Here is an 18,503-nt window from a genome sequence, read left to right on the forward strand (position 1 = left end):
AATTCCATATAGATAGCTCTTAAAAGAACATAATGCTCAAGGCAGACATTTTTTACCCGTTTAGCCAGAAAGACTTTCCGGGGGTATTTCTGGTTTAAAGTTTCAAGATTACAGTGGTCCCCACTCTTTTAAGATGAAGCATGAGGGGAAGAGTGGGATGCCTGCAAGGTCAGGAGCTGCCTCTGGTATAAGGCAAAAAAGTAGCTTGTGGGAGGCTGAGAGGAGTTGAATTTGTCCTTGGGGAAAGTGGGAGTCATGGGAGGCTTAAGACAGTGGCTCCACTGTTGTTGTTAGTTGCCATCAAGATGACCCCCGTGTACAACAGAACAAAATTCTACTTGGTCCTACTCCATCTTCATCATCAGTGGTATGCTCGAGTCCACTGCTGCAGCCACTGTGTGTTTTGAGTGCCTTCCAGTGTAAGGGACTCATTTTCCAGCACTATATCAGTCAGTGTTCTGTTGTGATCCATAGGGTTTTCATTGGCTAATTATTGGTTTAGATCACCAGGCCTCTCTTCCTGGTCTGTCTTAGTCTGAAAGCTCCACTGAAACCTGTCCACCATGGATGACCCTGCTGGTATTTGAAATACCGGTGGCATAGCTTCCAGCATCATAGCAACCCACAAGCCACCAAAGTACGACAAACTGACAGATTGCTGAAACTTGGCTGCTTTGCAAGTCAGAGAAATCAGGGCAAGGAATTCACAGGGAGGCATATTTCAGCTCCATAGGAGAAAGAAGCCACAGCATGGAGGTTGTGGGGCCCCCAAACCTGGAGACCTGTAAGCAGAGGCTGACCAGGAGCTATGCCCTGATTGAAGCCTAGAAGTCACCTTAGTTCAGTCCCTTCACTTCCCAAGAGGGTGAAAAAGGGAGGGACCTGTAGGGTCACTATGAATCGCAGTCTACTCGATGGCGATGGGTTTGGGCTAGAGAGAGCAGTTGGACAAGGGCCAAACAGCACACGAGCAGGACCAGAGGAGATAGATGACAAGGTGACAAGGTGATGAGGGAACCAGGCCTCTGATTTTTTCCTCCCCTCCTTTTGCAGAGATTCAAGTACCTGCTGACCCCAAGGGACCCCAACCGTTGGGCTGTGGAACACGAGGGGGCCCTCCCCTATAACTCCTCTTCCACCATCAATGGCGTTCTCAGGAAGCCGACCCACATCATTGTGGAGACTATGATGTGAGCTCTCGGGTCGACGGGCCGCTTTCCTGCTGTTTACTAACATTAGATTCTCATAGGACCAGGTTTACAGAGCTTTACATTTGCACTAGGATTTTTTTTTTTTTTAATTGTCACAGAAAATGTTACCGTGTATTGGGGGGTATATGTGTGTGTGTGTGTTGTGCGTGTGTGTTTTGTTTTGTTCTGGGGATATTTTGTACAAAAAGAACTGCCCCTCCCCAGGCAGATGTCTGGGGAATGACAGAGCTTTCATACCCAATTAGATGTATTTTATGGGAACTTGTTAAATTTTTCTTGGGTTTTTTTTTTTTTTTACACATAACTATATATACACTTAGAGATTGTATACACTCGACCACTTGAATTAATCTCCTTGCCAGCAATAGATCTCATTTCAAAAGCAATTCTTTGGTGCTTGTGGGGCTGGCAGAATGTTCTGCCCCATACACCCAGGGAGGAATTGCCCTGGGACAGCAGACCTATTTCAAAGGTGTAGTACCTTCCAAAGCCTGGTTCAGGTGGAAGAAAACAGCACGGGAGAGGGCCGCACCTGCAGGCCAGATCTGGAGGGGCAGAAGGAAAGTAGGGCCATAAGTTGACACCTCATTAAACTTGTCTTAGCCAAGAAGAGAGATGCCAAAATAATGAACCAAGCCCTCCAAGAAAGGTGAGACCTTCCTGCAGAAGTCTGATTCTGAGAGCAGTGGAAACCGTTGCACAAGGAGCAAAATCCCGTCTTCTACTTTGAGACTGAGAGAGGATTGTCTGTAGGACTGTCAGCACCATTCATCCAAGAGGGAGGGGCGAGAGATCTGACAGAGCCAGTGAGAATGAGGTCAGGTTTGGGAGCCATTGTGGAGCTCCATACTAGCCTCAGAGGAGGCAGGGCCAAGCCATGGTCCTTCCTGGGGTTTCCTTGGGCACCCCAGGTGGAGACGTAGCTGGCCTGCTCCAGGGTGTGGACCTTGCTCGCACAGGTGGGTCTGTTGCACTGGAAGGGAACATGGCAGGTTGAGGTCGTTCCTCTGGAAGCTGCTTTTGGGAAATGCGATGTGTATGCAGTTAGGGACAGGGTGAGGCAGGGAGGGCGTGTGGACCAAAGGGCACGGGCCCAAGTACGGATGCGCTGCTGTGGCTAGGGGTGCTTTTCCTTCCTCATCTCCCCACCCTCAACTCTGTTTTCACCTCCCAGAGGCTGGGAAGCTCCTGATCAGCTTTTGTTAAAGACACATTCCTGGGGCTGCCCTAGCTCCTAGCAAGGAATGCCAAGAACATCTTTTGAGGTTGGATCTTGAATTCAGATTAAGTGCTTCTCAAAGCAGGAAGTGCTCTCCACCTTCCCCAGCTCCTCTCAGTTCAGGCCCAAGTGTGGTCCTTGGTGCAGACCCCCGGGGTATGAGAAGACTCATTTCAAAACCCCTGCAGTAGTGGGTGTCAGACAAACTCTGTGTGGGCACTGGAAGGGGAGAGTTTTCTCGGAGGCTGGAACTGGCTTGACCAACAGCCTTATGCAGAGTGGACTTCCTTCCTGGACCAGGAGAGAAGGTACAACATCTTTAAAATCACACCTACAGACACCACCCCCACCTTGCCCCCATTCAGACATAAACTGTGCCATTTAAACGGTTTCTTGCAAGTTCAGAGTCTAAACTAAATGCAAATATTGTCAAGCCCAAAGGCAACGACTGCCTGGAGGAGTATCGAGAGTGAAGACCAGCTCAGGTTTTCCAAGCAGGAGCTCTCTGGACCCCAGAATCCACCAGATGCCGGAAGGGGAGGAGCTTTGGTATCCCTCTCTCAAGGGACGAGGCAATGGTCTACCACTTGTCTTTGGCAAGTATACACATTTGCTGTTTCCAAAGCTATATACTCTGCCAGACAGCATCCAATCTTATTCCAAACCGTGAACAATTCTAACGTGTTCCTATTTTTCTATGTATTTATGTTTGCCGCCATGTCTGGTTTTATTTTACTGTGTTTTCCTAATTTGACTGAGTAGCAATGTGACCTATTTTCCTTTATCTTATGGAACTTTAGTAAACTAACCACTGTTATGACTGGGGACAGGTGACATGTGGGTAAATAGAGGGGCTTGGTGAGCTGTGGCTACCAGGGCATTTGTGGTCATTTCGGTCCACAGCATCTCCTCCTCCCCGCTGGGGACTCAAACCCTAGGTGCAAGGCTGCAGTATTTCGGGTTGGTAGGCAAATTGCAACATTCTGGAAATTGCCTGAGGAAGGCGCCTTCTTAAAAGTTTCCCAGACCAAATTCTAGACCAAAGACACATGCAGACCAAGTCTCCAAGCCTCCAGGCTCTGCCTGGAAGGAAGGTTGCCACTTTCCCCAAGCCCGGTCCTTAACCCCCTCCTGGGTCACCTGTCTCCAACACAATCCCTCTTCCCCAACCCTTCGCTCTTGCGTACCTGCAGAACTTGGCTCTATGAGTACAATATGTAACAATGCTCAACTTTTATGTCTCTGTGTAAATGAAACTTTTTATTAGAGCTCACAACTCTAGTCTACCAGTCTCTGGAGAATGGACACAGTGCTCCACCCACTCTGTGCCTGGGATGGAGCAGAGATGCTGAGGCCTGCACAGGGTCCAGCCAGCCAGACCTGGAAGGGAGGGAGGACGGAGTCAAAAGAATTTCTTTAAGATGCAGAGATGGGGAATGGTCCTAGGATAAATCTCCTCCAGGCAGGTCAGCCGAATTAGTCACTGCGGTCGGGGATGGCCAGTGATGGAGAGGCCTCGAGACCACCAATCCAACACCCTTGTAAAATGGGGAAACTGAGGCCCAAAGAAGGGAAAGGACTTTCACGCAGCAAACCAGGACCTAAACTGGACTTTGTCAAGTCAACCTCAACTGCCGGCTCTCCTGATCTGGGGCATTGAGTGTGAGGGCGTGACCAGGACTAAATCTGGAATTCCTCAGTGCCCTGCCTGACAGCCATGGATGAGCCTTCCCAGAAGAGGAAACACCAGCCCCTAGTGTTGAGGGGTGAGGTGAGCAACACCCCCCCCTTCAACCATCCTCAAGCTGGCTATGGCCCAGGGATGCAGGTGCCCCAGGCCTCATCCACTCAGCTTTACACCACCCCTCCTTCCTCCTACCGGTCCTCTGTGAGGTGGGAGTTGCACACGAGGAAACTGAGGCCCAAGAAAATAAGTTGGTGTTGCAAGAGGTACACTCCTTGGGCAGTGTTTAAATGAAGGCCCCTCAGCGTCACACTCACTCCGGAGCCCTTTGGGACAGACATACCCAGTCTCAGCCTTGGTTAATTTTCCCTCTCACTGTCCCATGTGTGATGGGCAGCTCCTCTCCATCCCCTGGTCCTTGGTTCTCCCCCTATATCCCTAGCACACTCCAGAAGACATAGTGAAGCACAAGGGGGACAACATGTCCCCAGGCACTCTTGTCCCACAGCCAGCCTCTGCCGACACTGCCCCTGTGGGGTGGGGAAATGCTCTGGGCAGCCAGGGCTGAAGCCAGAGCCACCTCCCTGCCCCCCGAGACTTAGACAATAAGCCTGAGAAGCACCCAAGAGAGACTCCCTTCAAGTGGCTGGAGGTCCCATCCGGCACTCAGATCCAAGCCCAGGTGGATGCTGTAAAGAATACTTGGTGCAAAAATCCAACAATGCAAAACCCCAAAACAAAAGGAAAACCCAGGTTTCAGAACTTGGAGAGGGGTTTGGGCAGCCTAGAGGCCCCGGAACGGTGTTCCTTTCTCTCTTCCTCTCTCCCTCTTCCCCAACCCCGGAATGCATCTCGTTTCAATAGGAAGCTATTTTCGTTGTTCTTTTGTGGATGTCACTGCAGGCCGACTGAATTGGACGTGTTCCCTGAGGATGGAGCATCTTGTTGTGTATATTTGGCTTTGGGTGGAGATGTTGGCTCCATTTTTTTTTCTTTTTACCCAATTAATTTTCCAGTTCCTGCAACTGTGACTGTATTTAGCACAAGGGAAAGCTGAGAATGTGGGTCTTGCCTCCTTCCAGAAATATGTCTGGCTCATCAGGACTTGTTTTGTTTTTAAACTTCAAAATATTTTTAAGATATTTTAAACTTTTTTAAACAAAATCAACCATCGGGAGACTCTCCTGAGGAGGAACCTTTGTATTTGAACAAGATCCTTGGTGTGTAAATTCATTCTTGCAGTATACAGGCTTTTGTGTATAAATGTTTTATGATATGAATCTCTGTATTTTGCAGGGTTTTTTTCCCCTTCTTTTGCTTTTTAGATAAATATGTACATCGATATTTTAAATTCATCTTTGCTTTTTTAGAGGAGTTTGTAATCACCTTATAACATGAAAATAAACATTTCCTTTTTAAAATCTGGCACGTGTTGATTCTGGTTTGGTGAGACTGTTTTCTTCATGTTTGGCGGGTGCTTTAGAGTTTGTAAAGGACTTTGAATCCTACACCAGGATGCTCTTGAAAGGTGGGTGTTATCCAAGGCTCACAGAGAGGAAATAGTTTGTCCAAGGGCACACAGCAAGGCAGGAAAGAGCCTGACTTGCATCCAGGTCCTCAGACATCTGGGTCTGTACTGGCAGGTTCTAGGGCTACTCGTTCAAGCCCAGCTCTGTGCAGCTGAGAGATCTCACACACATCGCCTGAGCCTGAGTTACCCATCTGGAATAAACTGTGGGATGATTAGAAGTGATGTCATAAAGCATTCAGAAGCTCCAGTGAGGAGACTCCCTCCCCTCCTTTCAGCCCAGGGTTACCCATCTGGAGGTAGGGACGGAAGCCCTGTAGGTCCAGGAAGGGAAGTGGGAGAGGTACCTCTGGGTGGGCTCGAACTGCCAACCTTTCGGCTAGTAGTGGAGCACTTACCCATTTGTGCCACCCAGGAACTCCTATTACTTTACCTCAAATAATTTGGCCTTTGTCCTTGGTTTCTGAGTGATATGCCTCGTTAGGTGCCACCCAGTCAGTTCCAACTCATTGCGACCGTATGTACAACAGAATGAAATACTGCCCAGTCCTGTGCCATCCTCACAACCCTTGTTATGCTTGAGCCCATTGTTGCAGCCACTGTGTCAGTTCACCTCACTGAAGGTCTTCCTCTTTTTCGCTGACCCTTTACCAAGCATGATGTCCTTCTCCAGGGACTGGTCCCTCCTGATAACATGTCCAAAGTATGTGAGACGAAATCTCACCATCCTTGCTTCTAAGGGGTGTTCTGGCTGTACTTCTTCCAAAACAGTCCATGTCTTCTGGCAGTCCATGGTATGTTCAATATTCTTCACCAACACCATAATTCCAAGGCATCAATTCTTCTGTCTTCCTTATTCATTGTCCAGCTTTCACCTGCATATGAGGTGAATGAAAACACCATGGCTTGGATCAGGCGCACCTTAGTCCTTAAAGTGACATCTTTGCTTTTTTAATGCTTTTAAGAGGTCTTTTGCCTCAAATTTGCCCAATGCAATGTGTTGTTTGATTTCTTGACTGCTGCCTCCATGGGTCTTGACTGTGGATCCAAGTAAAATGAAATCCTTGACAACTTCAATATTTTCTCCGTTTATCATGATGTTGCTTATTGGTCCCAGTTGCAAGGATTTTTGTTTTCTTTGTGTTGAGGTATAATCCATACTGGAGGCTGTGGTCCTTGATCTTCATCAGTAAGTACTTCAAGTCCGCTTTTAGCAAGCAAGGTTGTGTCATCTGCGTATCTCAGGTTATTAATGAGTCTTCTTCCAATCCTGATGCTTTGTCCTTCTTCGTATCGTTCAGCTTCTCCAATTATTTGCTCAGCATACAGATTGAACAAGTACGGTGAAAGGATACAGCCCTGACACACACCTTTCTTGACTTTAAACCACTCACTATCCCCTTGTTTTGTTCAAATGACTGCCTCTTGGTCTAAGCAGAGATTCCTCATGAGCGCAATTAAGTGTTCTGGAATTTCAGTTCTTCACAATGTTATCCATAATTTCTTATGATCCACGCAGTCAAACAGTAGGACGATCTTCAGCGAAACTGAATAACTCTAAACCCTTGGAATTTCCTGAGTAGTTGATGTGCCTTTGTTATGTAGACCTCTAGACTACATCTGAGGGTTTGTGCTAATGGATAGGGGCTGGCCTGACCAGAAAGACCACCACATGGCCTGGTATCTGCTGACCTCAGGGGTGGGGAGGGCTGATCCAATCAACCTTGACTGAGGTAATGAAGCCAATAAAATCTCTGGATATGGACATTCCATAGGCTTCCTGGTTGGTAAAAGACATTGAAGCACGTGGGAGAGTAATGTACCCCTTGGAACATGGAAGCTTCAGGCTGGTAACCCTCCCACACCTCGTCCTATGTGTCTTTTCATTTTTTTTTTCTTTTTTTTTGCTATAAAAAAGCTGTAATTGTACGTATAGCACTTTTTCTGAGTTCTGTGAGTTGTTCCAGTGAATTATTGAACCCAATGAAGTAGTGGGAACCAGCAGGTCAAAAGTGAGGGAGCCCAGAGGAAAGGTCTTGAGCTTGTAGCTAGCATCCTGAAGGGGTAGTTAGTGGGAAACCCCAGATTTGTAGCCAGTAGTTCAGAAGTGAGGGTGTCATGTGGGCTCCCACACTTGTACTTGGCGTCTGCCTGTTTGGCAGTCTGAGGCACAGTTTCCTTTTAACTTGTGAGGTCTGGCCTAGCTCCGAGTGGCTAGGGTCAGAGAAGTGCTGCATGGGCAGCTGGTATTGGAATTGAACAGAAGAGTGGGAGTTTCTTGTATTTTTGTAGTTGAGGACAGAACAGTGGATTCTGAGATTCCAACACGACTCAGGGGGACACAATTCAACCTGTAACAGGCAGGTTACTTGTACCTGATTTCCTCATCTGTAATGTGGCAATGAAGACAGATCCTACCTCTGTGGCTACCAGGAGGATCCAGCGAGTTCACGCAAGGTGCTCAGAGCAGTGCTGTGAGCAGGCTGCTGTGTCCTGGTCTCTCCATCTCTCAGTCTACCTGGCCTGGCCCTCACCTCCCTCGCTGTTCAGGAAGTGCCCCTGAGGCCTTGGCCCCACTCCCCTGCCCCAGCCAAATAAGCATACGATATGGAGTCCCCAGGTGGTGCAAACAGGGCTGACGCATTCAACTGCTAACTGAAAGGTTGTTGGCTCGAGTTCCCCCAGAGGCACCCTGGAAGAAAGGCCTGTTGATCTACTTCCAAAAGACCAGCTACTGAAAACCCGGTGGAGCACAGTTCCACTTTGACACACATGGGGTTGCCATGAGTCAGAGTCGATGCTACTGGCAATTGGTTTGGTTTTTGTTTTTAATGGTCACATAAGTTGTCCAGCCTCTGCTTGCATGCCTCCCAGACTGAGCACTCACTCCGATTCTGCACAGCTGGTGGGAGGAAGCTCTCCTGCCCACACAGGGCTTTGAGTCTTCCAGTGAGGCCCTAGAACCCTTCAGCTCACCCTGCACAGATGCCTGTGGAGATGGAGGCACTGGCTGAGGGCCAAGCTCCCTTTTCTCCAGCCCTTTCTTCCCCACCCCAGGCTAAAGAGTTTCCTACGGCAGACCATCCTGTACCTGCCTCAGTGGCTTCCCCTGCACTTAGAATAGAAGCCATACTCCCTACCAAGCCTCATGATTAGGCCCCCGCGACCTTCCAGGCCTCATTTCTCTTCCTCAAGCCCTCCAAACTCATTCCCACCTCAGGACCTTTGAATTTGCTGTTCCCTGTCCCGGAAACGCCCATCCTCTAGGTCTTCACAGGGCTGGCTCGTGGGGCTGGCTTGTGTCTTTCAATTCTCATCAGACAATGTCTCCCCTTCAGAGAAGCCCTTCCTGACCCTCTGTGCTAAAGCCCACCTCCTCTCCTGAGTTACTCTCTACTCCTGTTCCTTGTCTGTCTTCCACTAGACTATAAGCCCATGCAGACAGGAACTCATCTGTCTTGTTCACGTTGTATTCCCAGGGGCTAGAATGATGCCTGGTACACAGCAGAGCTTTTGAGTAAATGAATGAGTGGATGAATCAATCAATCAAAAGCAGGTGAGATGTCACAAGATCCTGCCTGGTGCTCCAAGCAGAAGCTGACTCTTGCCAAGCCATGGTAAACAAACAAACAAACAAGACACCTACTCCAGGTGCATTTAAGTTATTTTATTTTTAAAAAAATCATCCCAATAGCCTCTACCCCACTCCCAAGTCACTGCAACCTTGGGTGGGACGAGATTTACAGGCCCCCAGGCAGGCCCCAAATGACCTTTGTAATCCAGCCCCTTGCCATGTTGTGCGTCCCGAGAGCCCTAAGAAAACCCCACATAGAAAAATACTTTACAAGGAATATGCTCTAATTCAGCTAGAGAAAAATACAGCTTTGGGGGGCCAGGGGCATGTCACAGGGGCTATACCCAAAATGCATAGGCAGGCAGAAGGCTCACCGGGGAGGGGAGTCAGGGAAGGTCAAGTCTGGGATGAACAATCCCCATGAGAAGCCAGAGAAATATTGCATATGAGAAGGCCTGGCAGCAGCGAGGAGGCCCACCCCAGGCCTGGCTGCATACATCTGGGAGAATGGCTGAGACCTGGAGTTTGAGGAGGGATGGGGGCATTGGTCAGAGTCAGGATGCATTGTCCCTCACCTGGAGGCCCCTGAGTGTCCTGTGCAGCCCTGCTACTTGACAGGTGCCCAGAAAGGCTGGGGCCACTTGCCTAAGATCACACTGACGTGCTGTGGAAGAAAGGCCTGGTAATCTACTTCCAAAAAATCAGCCATTGAAAACCGTATGGAGCACAGTTCTACTCTGACACATATTGGGTCACCATGAGTCGGGGTCAACTGGACAGCAGCTGGTTTTAATGACCACCTTGGACACTGTCGACACTGGGTGGGCAAGCAAGCATGTTCCATCTTTTCTAGCTCTCTGGCTGTCCATCTGTCTGTCTCTCCATCTCTGTGCCTCTCCCCCTCTCTCCCCTCCATCACTGACGTGGGTATTGGAGAAGCACTGTGTGATCACATATATCATATATATGTACCATAGTTCCATGGTTCCCAATCTTCATTGAAATGGCAGGTGAGTGGAACCTCTTGGTCCCAAAATTATCCCCTCCGGCACTGAGGGGCTAGGCTGAGAGGCATGTGTGCAGATGGATCAGTGACCCCGGGCCCTAAAACAGATGCAGGAAGGACTGAGAGCCAGAAGCCAGATCCTGAGATGCCCAGTGAGCCCAGAAACGCAGTCTCAAATCGCAGAAACTTCAGATCAGAGATGCTGGAAGGACAGAATCGCCGACATTCTGAGACCAAAGACTAGCGCTTCCTAGGATCACAGATATTCCAGCTCAGAGTCTCATAAGTGAAGACGCAATCCCCAAACACCAGTGTTCTGGAGCCTGGGAAGGGCTGAGCTCTCACCCAGAGCAGCATCCTTACTGGTGGCACACAATCCCTATGATGTGGCCCCCAGCCTCGCCTCGAATGCTCCCATTGTCGGGAAACTCACCACCTACACGGTGTGCTGATATGCTTGGGCTGAGCCCATGTGCATGCATCCACAGGATGTCCACAATTGCACTAGGGGGTCCATGATTGCATCAGCTCCCAATTGCTCAGCATCTGGGACAGGGAACTCCCCCCTTTCCTGGAGGGAACTCACCCTCCCTGCCAGCTCATTCCAGCTCCATGACTTTGGCTGGGAGAAGGCACTCCCGACACTGAGCTGGGTGGTCCCCCTGCCTGTGACCCTTCCAGAGAAGTCCAGTGGGGACTCCTGGCCAAGTAGCCTGTCTCCAACCCCTCCCACCCCAGCTGGGGTTCTTCTGGGCATTTCGGAGACCCGACTTGGTGAAAGATCCAGATGTCGCTCCAGCTGCAGCACAGAGCCCCCTGCCTGGCACCCAGTTCCCGTGGAACCAGAGAACAGAGACAGTCCCATCCTGGGTTCAGAGCCTGCCAGGCAGACAGATGCACAAATGGGTGGGTGTCCGCTTCTCTAGCCGGACTACAGGTCTGGGAGCCAGGATTCACTCCATGGGTGTCGGACTTCGAGCTGACTTCAGAGCATGCGGGGGCTGCGGGGGCCTGGTGTGCGTGGGGACCGGGTGGCCTGGGCCAGCGGGTTGCGGCTGACCACCAGCTCCAAGATGTCCCCCGCCTCAGCCAGGAGCGGCACCGCCAGACAGCAGTCGAAGTCCCGTGTGCGGACGTGGTTGACCTGCAGAAGGCACAAACCGGGGACAGAATTGGGTCAGCTAAGCCTGGGACAGGAGACTGTGGTGTTTGCCAAAATGCCAGCCCCGGCTTTACCCAGACCCAAGGGTAAATAACAACACACACCTATGGAGGGAGTCATTCTTCACTTAACTCTCTTTAAATCTTTATCACCGAGAAAGCCCTGGGGAGGTGCTAATACATCTTTCACACCTCTCCAGCACTTGCTTCGCTCCCTTTGTAAGGCAGAAGAGCAGACCACACACAGAGATCCTCCTGGCCAGAACGCGGTGCCATTGCCCTGTTTCCTTGTATGTGTATTTTACATACCTAACCTAGTGCCCGTTGAGTCATAGACCTTTTATTTTAAGCAAGGGGTGCTGGATTTTCATTTCTAATTGTGAATAGAAGTCCCCTTTTAAAAGGACCATCAGGAAAGAAAATCCAGCACCCCTTGCTTATGTTTAAAAACTCTATCAATAGAGAAAACATACGTTAAGCATTATCTCTGGGTGGTGCAAAGAGCTAGTGGAGGTTTAAGTCCATCCAGAGAAGCCTTGGAAGAAAAGCCTGGCAATCTACTTCCAAAAATCTAGCCATTGAAAACCCTACGGAACACAGTTCTACTCTGCCATACATGGGGTCGCCACGAGTCGGAATCAGCTCCACGGCAACTTTGTGTTTGTTTGTTTAATAATATAAATATGGCAAAAATCATAAGGGTGTTGGGGAAGAACGGCCCAGAGTGGCTGAGGCCGGGCACCTCACAGCTTTCCGCCTGCTCACCCACATCTCCCAGGCCCCCTTGCACTTAGGCACCAAACCACCTGACACTCTGGCCTCCGGGCTGTGAAGGGAAGTGATGGTGTTGCTTTTGGGTGAAGGCAAGGAAAAACCATGTGCGATTTCCCAGTCTCTTCTCCTCTGCTGTGGAGACCGTGGAGGCCATGTGTTTTAGACGGGCAATTGCAAGATTGTGGGACCTCTTGCTGGGAGGAGCAAAGCCCATACCAACCCTCAATGGACATGCGGTGTAAGCAATGAGTGAATGTTCGTGTATGTTAATTAAGTCACTGAGATTTGGGGGTCATTTGTTACTGTAACATAACTTAGCCTAACCTGACTAATAAAATACAACTCATATAATCATTCCCTTTTTACAGATGAGGAAGCTGAGGCTCAGGGAGGGGAAGTGACCTCCCAGGGCCACTCAGCTGGGGTAGAAGGGGGCCCTATCCCCACCCTAGGGCTAGAAAACACAGCCTCTTATAGAAATGCGCCAAAGATGGCCTCTGTGTATTGGCCCCAAACTGTTTGCTTCATAGCAAGCCGAGGTCCAAAAAGCCAGCCGGCAACGAACTCAAATTTGTACATATTCAATCTTTTTTTTTATTAAAAAAAGCCCCAGTAAGTAGATTTTTAGCCACTTAGAGCAAGTAGAGTCTGTCTGCTTTACATACCCGAAAAACTGCACCCGACATCAGCTAGCCCTAAAAAAAATTTTTTTTTTTTTTTTTTAAAGCCTTTAGTTATAAGGACCCCAGCTGCAGCTGTCCTTTGGAACTCTTGACCCAGGGACTCCCCACCTTGCAGCAGGAGGACACAACCTAGGGACACGTAAGTGCTCAACTACTAGTTGAAAATTTGGCATTTCAAACCCACCCAGAGATGCCTCGGAAGAAAGGACTGGAGATCTACTTCTGAAAGGTCACAGCCTTAAAAACCCTATGAAGCATAGTTCTGTTCTGCACACGTGGGGTCGCCATGAGTTAGAATCAACTCGGCGGTACCCGGTTTGATTTGGTTTTCTCCTTCTGGTGGCCCCCTGCCCCACTTGCCTCTAGCAGACCTCCTGCTGTGGGGGACTGCCCCCTGCATGTGGTTGCCAGTGTGCTGGACCCCAACAAATAGCTTGTTGTGCAATACTGCTATCTTGTGGTCATATATTTTTCCTTGATCAATCCCAAATTCCCCTGAACTCAGTACACGGCCCAGCCCATCTGTGGTGCCCTGCCCAGCCTCACCTGGAGGACCCTGTCGAAGGGCCGGAGGCCTCCACGCTGGGCTGGTCCATCAGGTCGTACAGTGTGGACATAGACACCCTTCTCCAGGAGGCCATCTGAGACGCTGAACCCAAAGTCATTCCGCATGGGGTCCTTGTGCAGGGTCACCTGGGAGTAGAAGAAAGGAGGAGGCCCCTGGAACTCTGCCTCCGGTGCCATGGTAGCCCAAATCGCTTGATCTGGCATTCAGTGCCTCGTGGACCCAGACCCCAGCCCACTTGAGCAACCCCATGCTCTACTGCATCAGGATCTTGCCTTTGCCTCTTCTCCCTCTCAGCAAATTCTCCAGTTCATAGCATCAAATCTCCTCGGAATCCCTTAGAAGGGGATTTCCTTTCCAGTTCTTGCTTTCATCAAGGAGAAAGTCTTGTGGGGTGCTAGTGTGTTTTTAACACCCCCTCTTTTTTTTTTTTTTTTTTTTTTTAACACTTATCTCCCATTTAAACAAAGAGGCTTCTGGTGACTATTAAATTGGGCTGGAATTCTTCTTCTCCTCTGTGTTTTGTTTCTTATGGATGGCAAGAGATGCTGGCTTTCATTTAAGCTAGCAATGTAAAGGGCTTTATGTTTTTTAACATATATACAGTAAGTTGAGTGAGGAAACAGGGAGTCTACTTAAAGAAAAATATTAAGCCCTGTGTGTGTGTGTGTATCTGTATGTATGTATATTATGTATATAAGTATGTGTGTATGCGTACATATATATGTGTACATATTCATACATGTGTGTATAGGTATATGAAAGTGTGTATATGTGCATGTATGTATATGTTTATATGTATGCACGCACATACACGTGTGTATGCATGTTTTGTATACCCATGTGTATATACATATATGTGTGTGCATATATGTGTGTGTGCATGCACGTATATGTGTGTATGTATGTATGCATGCTAAGGCACCCCGGTGGTGCTAATGGTTAAGTGCTCAGCTGCTAACTAAAAGGTCAGCAGTTTGAACCCATGAGCAGCTTTGGGGGAGAAAGACCTGGCAATCTGCTCCTGTAAAGATTATAGCCTAGGAAACCCTATGGGGCAGTTTTACTCTGTCATACAGTGCACTATGAGTTGGAATTGACTCAACAACAACAATATACATGTATGGATGGATGGATATGCGTGCATGTGTGTGTGTGTGTGTGTATCACCCAAATAATGGGAATTTTAGAAAGCTAGTATAAAATCCTTGTTTTATGGTAAAGGAGAGCAAAGTCTGGATAGGGGCAAGAACCCATCTGGCAACACATGGCAAGTCCTGATGGCACCAAGACACAGGACCCGGCCTCCTGTCCCCGCCCCAGCGCCCACCTTGTGCATCTCCAAGGGCGTCGGCAACAACAGCTCCTGCATCTCTTCGGGGGGAGGGCAGACCTCCCGGCTCCTCCGCCAGGGCCCAGGGCCAGGCCTGCTCTCGAGGGCCACGCTCTGCACAGTGCCTGTCATGATGGATGCCTGCAGATGACACAGTCCTTCACGCATTTGTTCATTCAGTCATGCAGCATCGATGAACACCTACTATGAGCCAGCCTCTAAGGGCATATTATGAACAACACAGACATGGTCCCTGCCCACTTGGGGATCTCCATCCAGTGGTGTAAGGGGTTAGTGATCAATCACACAAACAATATGAAAAATAGCCATCTACAATTATATCACACTTAGTCTGTGCTAGGCTCCACTCTAGGCACTTCACACATGTTTTGTTTTCTATAATATTATGAGACAGGAAACCACTATTATTTTCTCCATTTTACGGATGAGGAAAATGAGGCTCAGAGAGACTAAGATCTGAAGCCAGAGTCTGGCTATAAGTTGAGGCTCTTAAACCACTCTGCTATAATGCTCCTCACAAAAACAAGGTAAAACTGTACACTGCTGTATATGTTACACAGACGAGGTCCAGTCTAGTCTGAGGCGCCAAGGAAGCATCCCTGAGCCGAGATCTGAAAGATGAGCAAGAAGACTGGGAGGAAAGACAGTCTCGGATAGAGGGAACAGCATATGCAAAGGCTCTGTGGCTGAAGGGAGTGTGGTGTAGGGTGAGGCTGGAGAAGTATAAGGACTGTATCCTACAGGGAGAAATGGGAACTTGATCCTGACAGCAACAGGGAGACACTGAAGGATTTAAGCAGAGGTGGCAGAAGGTGACACAATCAGATTTGTGGATTTAAAAGCACCTTCAGGCTTCTGGGTGGAGACTGGATTCAGAACAGGAGGATGGAAGCCAAGAGGGAGACCTGTTAGGGACCACTGTAGTTGTCCTAGCTAAAGATGACTGTGGCTTAAACAAGGGTGGTATTATGAATTGAATTCTGTCTCTCAAAAATAAGTTTTGGAGTTCTAACTCCTATACCTATAGATGTGATTCCATTTGGAAATAAGGCTTTCTTTGTTATGTTAATGAGGCCATATCAGCTTAGGGGTGTCTTAAACCAAATCACTTTTGAGATATAAAAAGAGCAGATTAGGCACAGAAGCAAGCAAACACCAAAGGGGAAAGAAAGACAGATGCTACATGGAGATGGTGAAGGAACTGAAGGATGCCAAGAAGAACGATAGCGAAACTGAGACACAGATCTTCCCCCAGACAGACAGAGCCTTCCCCTAGAGCTGGGGTCCTGAATTAGGGCTCCTAGTCTCCTAACTGTGAGAAAATAAATTTCTGTTGGCTAAACCCACTCCAGTGCAGTATTTCCGTTATGGCAACACTAGATGACTAAGACAGATTGTGACAGTGGGGAATGGGAGAAGGAGCAGAGTAGTGACATGTCTAGGAGGTAAATCGACAGGTGTGCTGAACGAGGGGTACACAGAGTCATAGATGCACTGCCCTCAGCTGAGAGGAGCAAGCTTGTGGCCCTGAGGGAAATTCATTCATGTCCAGTTCAGACTGGGACATCGGGCAGTTGGGTGGTGCTAGGGTTGGTGGGATGAGAAGATTTGATTCTTAAAGGTCATATACAATTTGTTAGGCACAGAATTATCTCCACGGTTTAGAAACTTCTCTCCCACTAACCATCACAGTACCTGAGTTTTCACCATTTGTATCTGACATTGGGTAGGGTGCATCTTTGGTCTTCTGGAGATCCCCCAAGGGAAGGCAGATTATAATAATAGCTGTCTTAGGGCCAAGCGGTTGGGTTGGGGAGAGAGGGAAGATAGGAAAACACAGTGAAGAGGTATTGAGCCAAGAGGTGGGGAAGCCCCTTTTTTAGAGCTTATAACTGGTGCTCATCCGCCTGAAGGGTCCAAAAAACAAGGGACTCAGAATCTTGGAATGATAGAATCATTAAAAATCAGAATTAGTGAGTCCAGGTATCAAACTCTTGGACCCTTAGAATTGTAGAATTCTAGGACCTCTAGCTAAGATATAGACTGAGCTGATATTGAAGCTCACAGCTCCCTTCAAGCACATAGATGTAGTAGGTTAAATTTTTTTTTAATTAATGCTCCAAAAGTGAGAAAGAAAAACTTCAGAGCCATATAAGAGCAGGAGTGGAATCTTTTGGGTTAAGGACGTAATGGGACCAGACATATGTATTAGCAGCTGGGATTCCTGTTTAGGGAGAAGATAGTGTTGTGTCAAAGCAAGAAGCTGGAGGAGTGCCACCTCATTGTTGAATGAGGACTAGAAAATGTCTTCCCACCAGCACAGGGGCACAGAAGGGAGCCACCAGGACTGAGTAGGTGTGTGTGTTGGTGGTGGGGAGGGTGGTGGAGGATGCAATCACTTGTGACACACAAGAAAACTTATAGCTTGACCTCTGCATGAGTGTGGGCCAGAATTTACCTTCCATGAATAGTACAGGAACATTGAGTTGAAAAATTAATGTTAAAAACAGGTCTGGAACTGGTAAAGTTAAAAGGACCAAACAAAGACATTTAAGAAACTACCTCAGAGTACTTCATCAATCCAAAGCAGATGTGAGATGCTTACAGAAATAACCACTGCTGAAAGTAAGCTCAACCGCTGCTGAAAGTAAGCTCAATGATGAGATTAAAAAGCTCACCTGCCCCTAAACATAACAAATGGAGAATTCACATCCAGGAAACTAAAAATAATAGAGAAACCCAAATAAACTTTAAAATAAGTGTCTTTAAAATGTGCAGAAGATAAGAAAACAAAAAGCAAAAGACACTAATAAAAAGGTTATGAATATTTCAAAAGTAAAGAGTAATTATAGAAATGAAAAATGTAGAAATTGAAATTCAATATCTAGGAAATGAGCTAAACGGTAGACTAAATACAGCTAAAGAAAGAATTAGTGAATTGGAAGACAGATCAAGGAAAACAATTAGAACACAGTCCAGAGAAAATATGAAAGAAAAGTTAAAAGATATAGAAGATAAAATGACAAAGTCCAATGAACACTTAATACAACTGCCAGAAAGAGATAATAAAGTAGAGGTGACATTAAAGAATATAATGACTGGGAATTTTCCAAAATATAAGGAAAAATGACTCCCCAGACTGAAAAGACAGGCTGAATCCTGAATAAGATAAATTAAAAAACAAAACAAACTCACAAAGAGACGTCAGAGCAAAAGAACCAGCCATTACAGATCAAGAGAAATCCTCAAAGCCACTGTAAAGAAACAACATTACTTTCTAGGGAACAGTGAACCTAATAGCAGCAACACGAGTTGCTAGAAGACAATGGAATAATGTCTTCAAAGCCTTGAGGAAAATTTTAATTTCATACCCAACTGAACTATAATTCAATAAAAACCAAAACCAAGTCCATTGCTGTCAAGCCGATTCCAACTCATAGTGACCCTATAGGACACAGCAGAACTGCCCCCATAGGGTTTCCAATCTTTATGGAGGCAGACTGCCACGTCTTTCTCCCAAGGAGCAGCTGGTGAGTTGAACCATGGACCTTTCGGTTAGCAGCAGCGTGCTTCAATTACTGCATCACCAGGGCTTCTTGTAGTTAGGATGAAATAGAGACATTTTGAAAACACAAAGTCTAAAAGCATTTACCACCCAAAAACCCTCACTGAAAGAACTTCTAAAGGACAAACTCAGAAGGAAAGAGTAGGATGCATGAGGCAATGGTGCAAAGAAATTGGTCA

General features: G+C 47.7%; 2 protein-coding genes across 5 annotated transcripts in view; one reads left to right on the forward strand and one right to left on the reverse strand.

The window, feature by feature from the left end:
- The window catches only part of SLC6A6 (solute carrier family 6 member 6), a 93,731-nt gene extending 92,427 nt beyond the window's left edge, over positions 1 to 1,304 (forward strand). For all 4 annotated transcript variants that reach the window (XM_023547868.2, XM_023547869.2, XM_023547871.2 and 1 more), the window contains one exon: positions 1,054 to 1,304. In XM_023547868.2, the coding sequence (XP_023403636.1) occupies positions 1,054 to 1,194 (141 nt within the window). In that variant the 3' untranslated portion in view covers positions 1,195 to 1,304. The remainder of the gene's footprint in view (positions 1 to 1,053) is intronic.
- Positions 1,305 to 11,140: 9,836 nt separating this feature from the next.
- GRIP2 (glutamate receptor interacting protein 2) overlaps positions 11,141 to 18,503 on the reverse strand; it is a gene marked incomplete at its 5' end in the record, with an annotated part of 35,114 nt that continues 27,751 nt past the window's right edge. Inside the window, 3 exons of the mRNA XM_010589937.3 lie at positions 11,141 to 11,366; positions 13,387 to 13,533; positions 14,736 to 14,879. Of these exons, the coding sequence (XP_010588239.2) occupies positions 11,208 to 11,366; positions 13,387 to 13,533; positions 14,736 to 14,879 (450 nt within the window). The remainder of the gene's footprint in view (positions 11,367 to 13,386; positions 13,534 to 14,735; positions 14,880 to 18,503) is intronic.

This window comes from Loxodonta africana, chromosome 22, assembly GCF_030014295.1.
Source record: "Loxodonta africana isolate mLoxAfr1 chromosome 22, mLoxAfr1.hap2, whole genome shotgun sequence".
Lineage (NCBI taxonomy): Eukaryota > Metazoa > Chordata > Mammalia > Proboscidea > Elephantidae > Loxodonta > Loxodonta africana.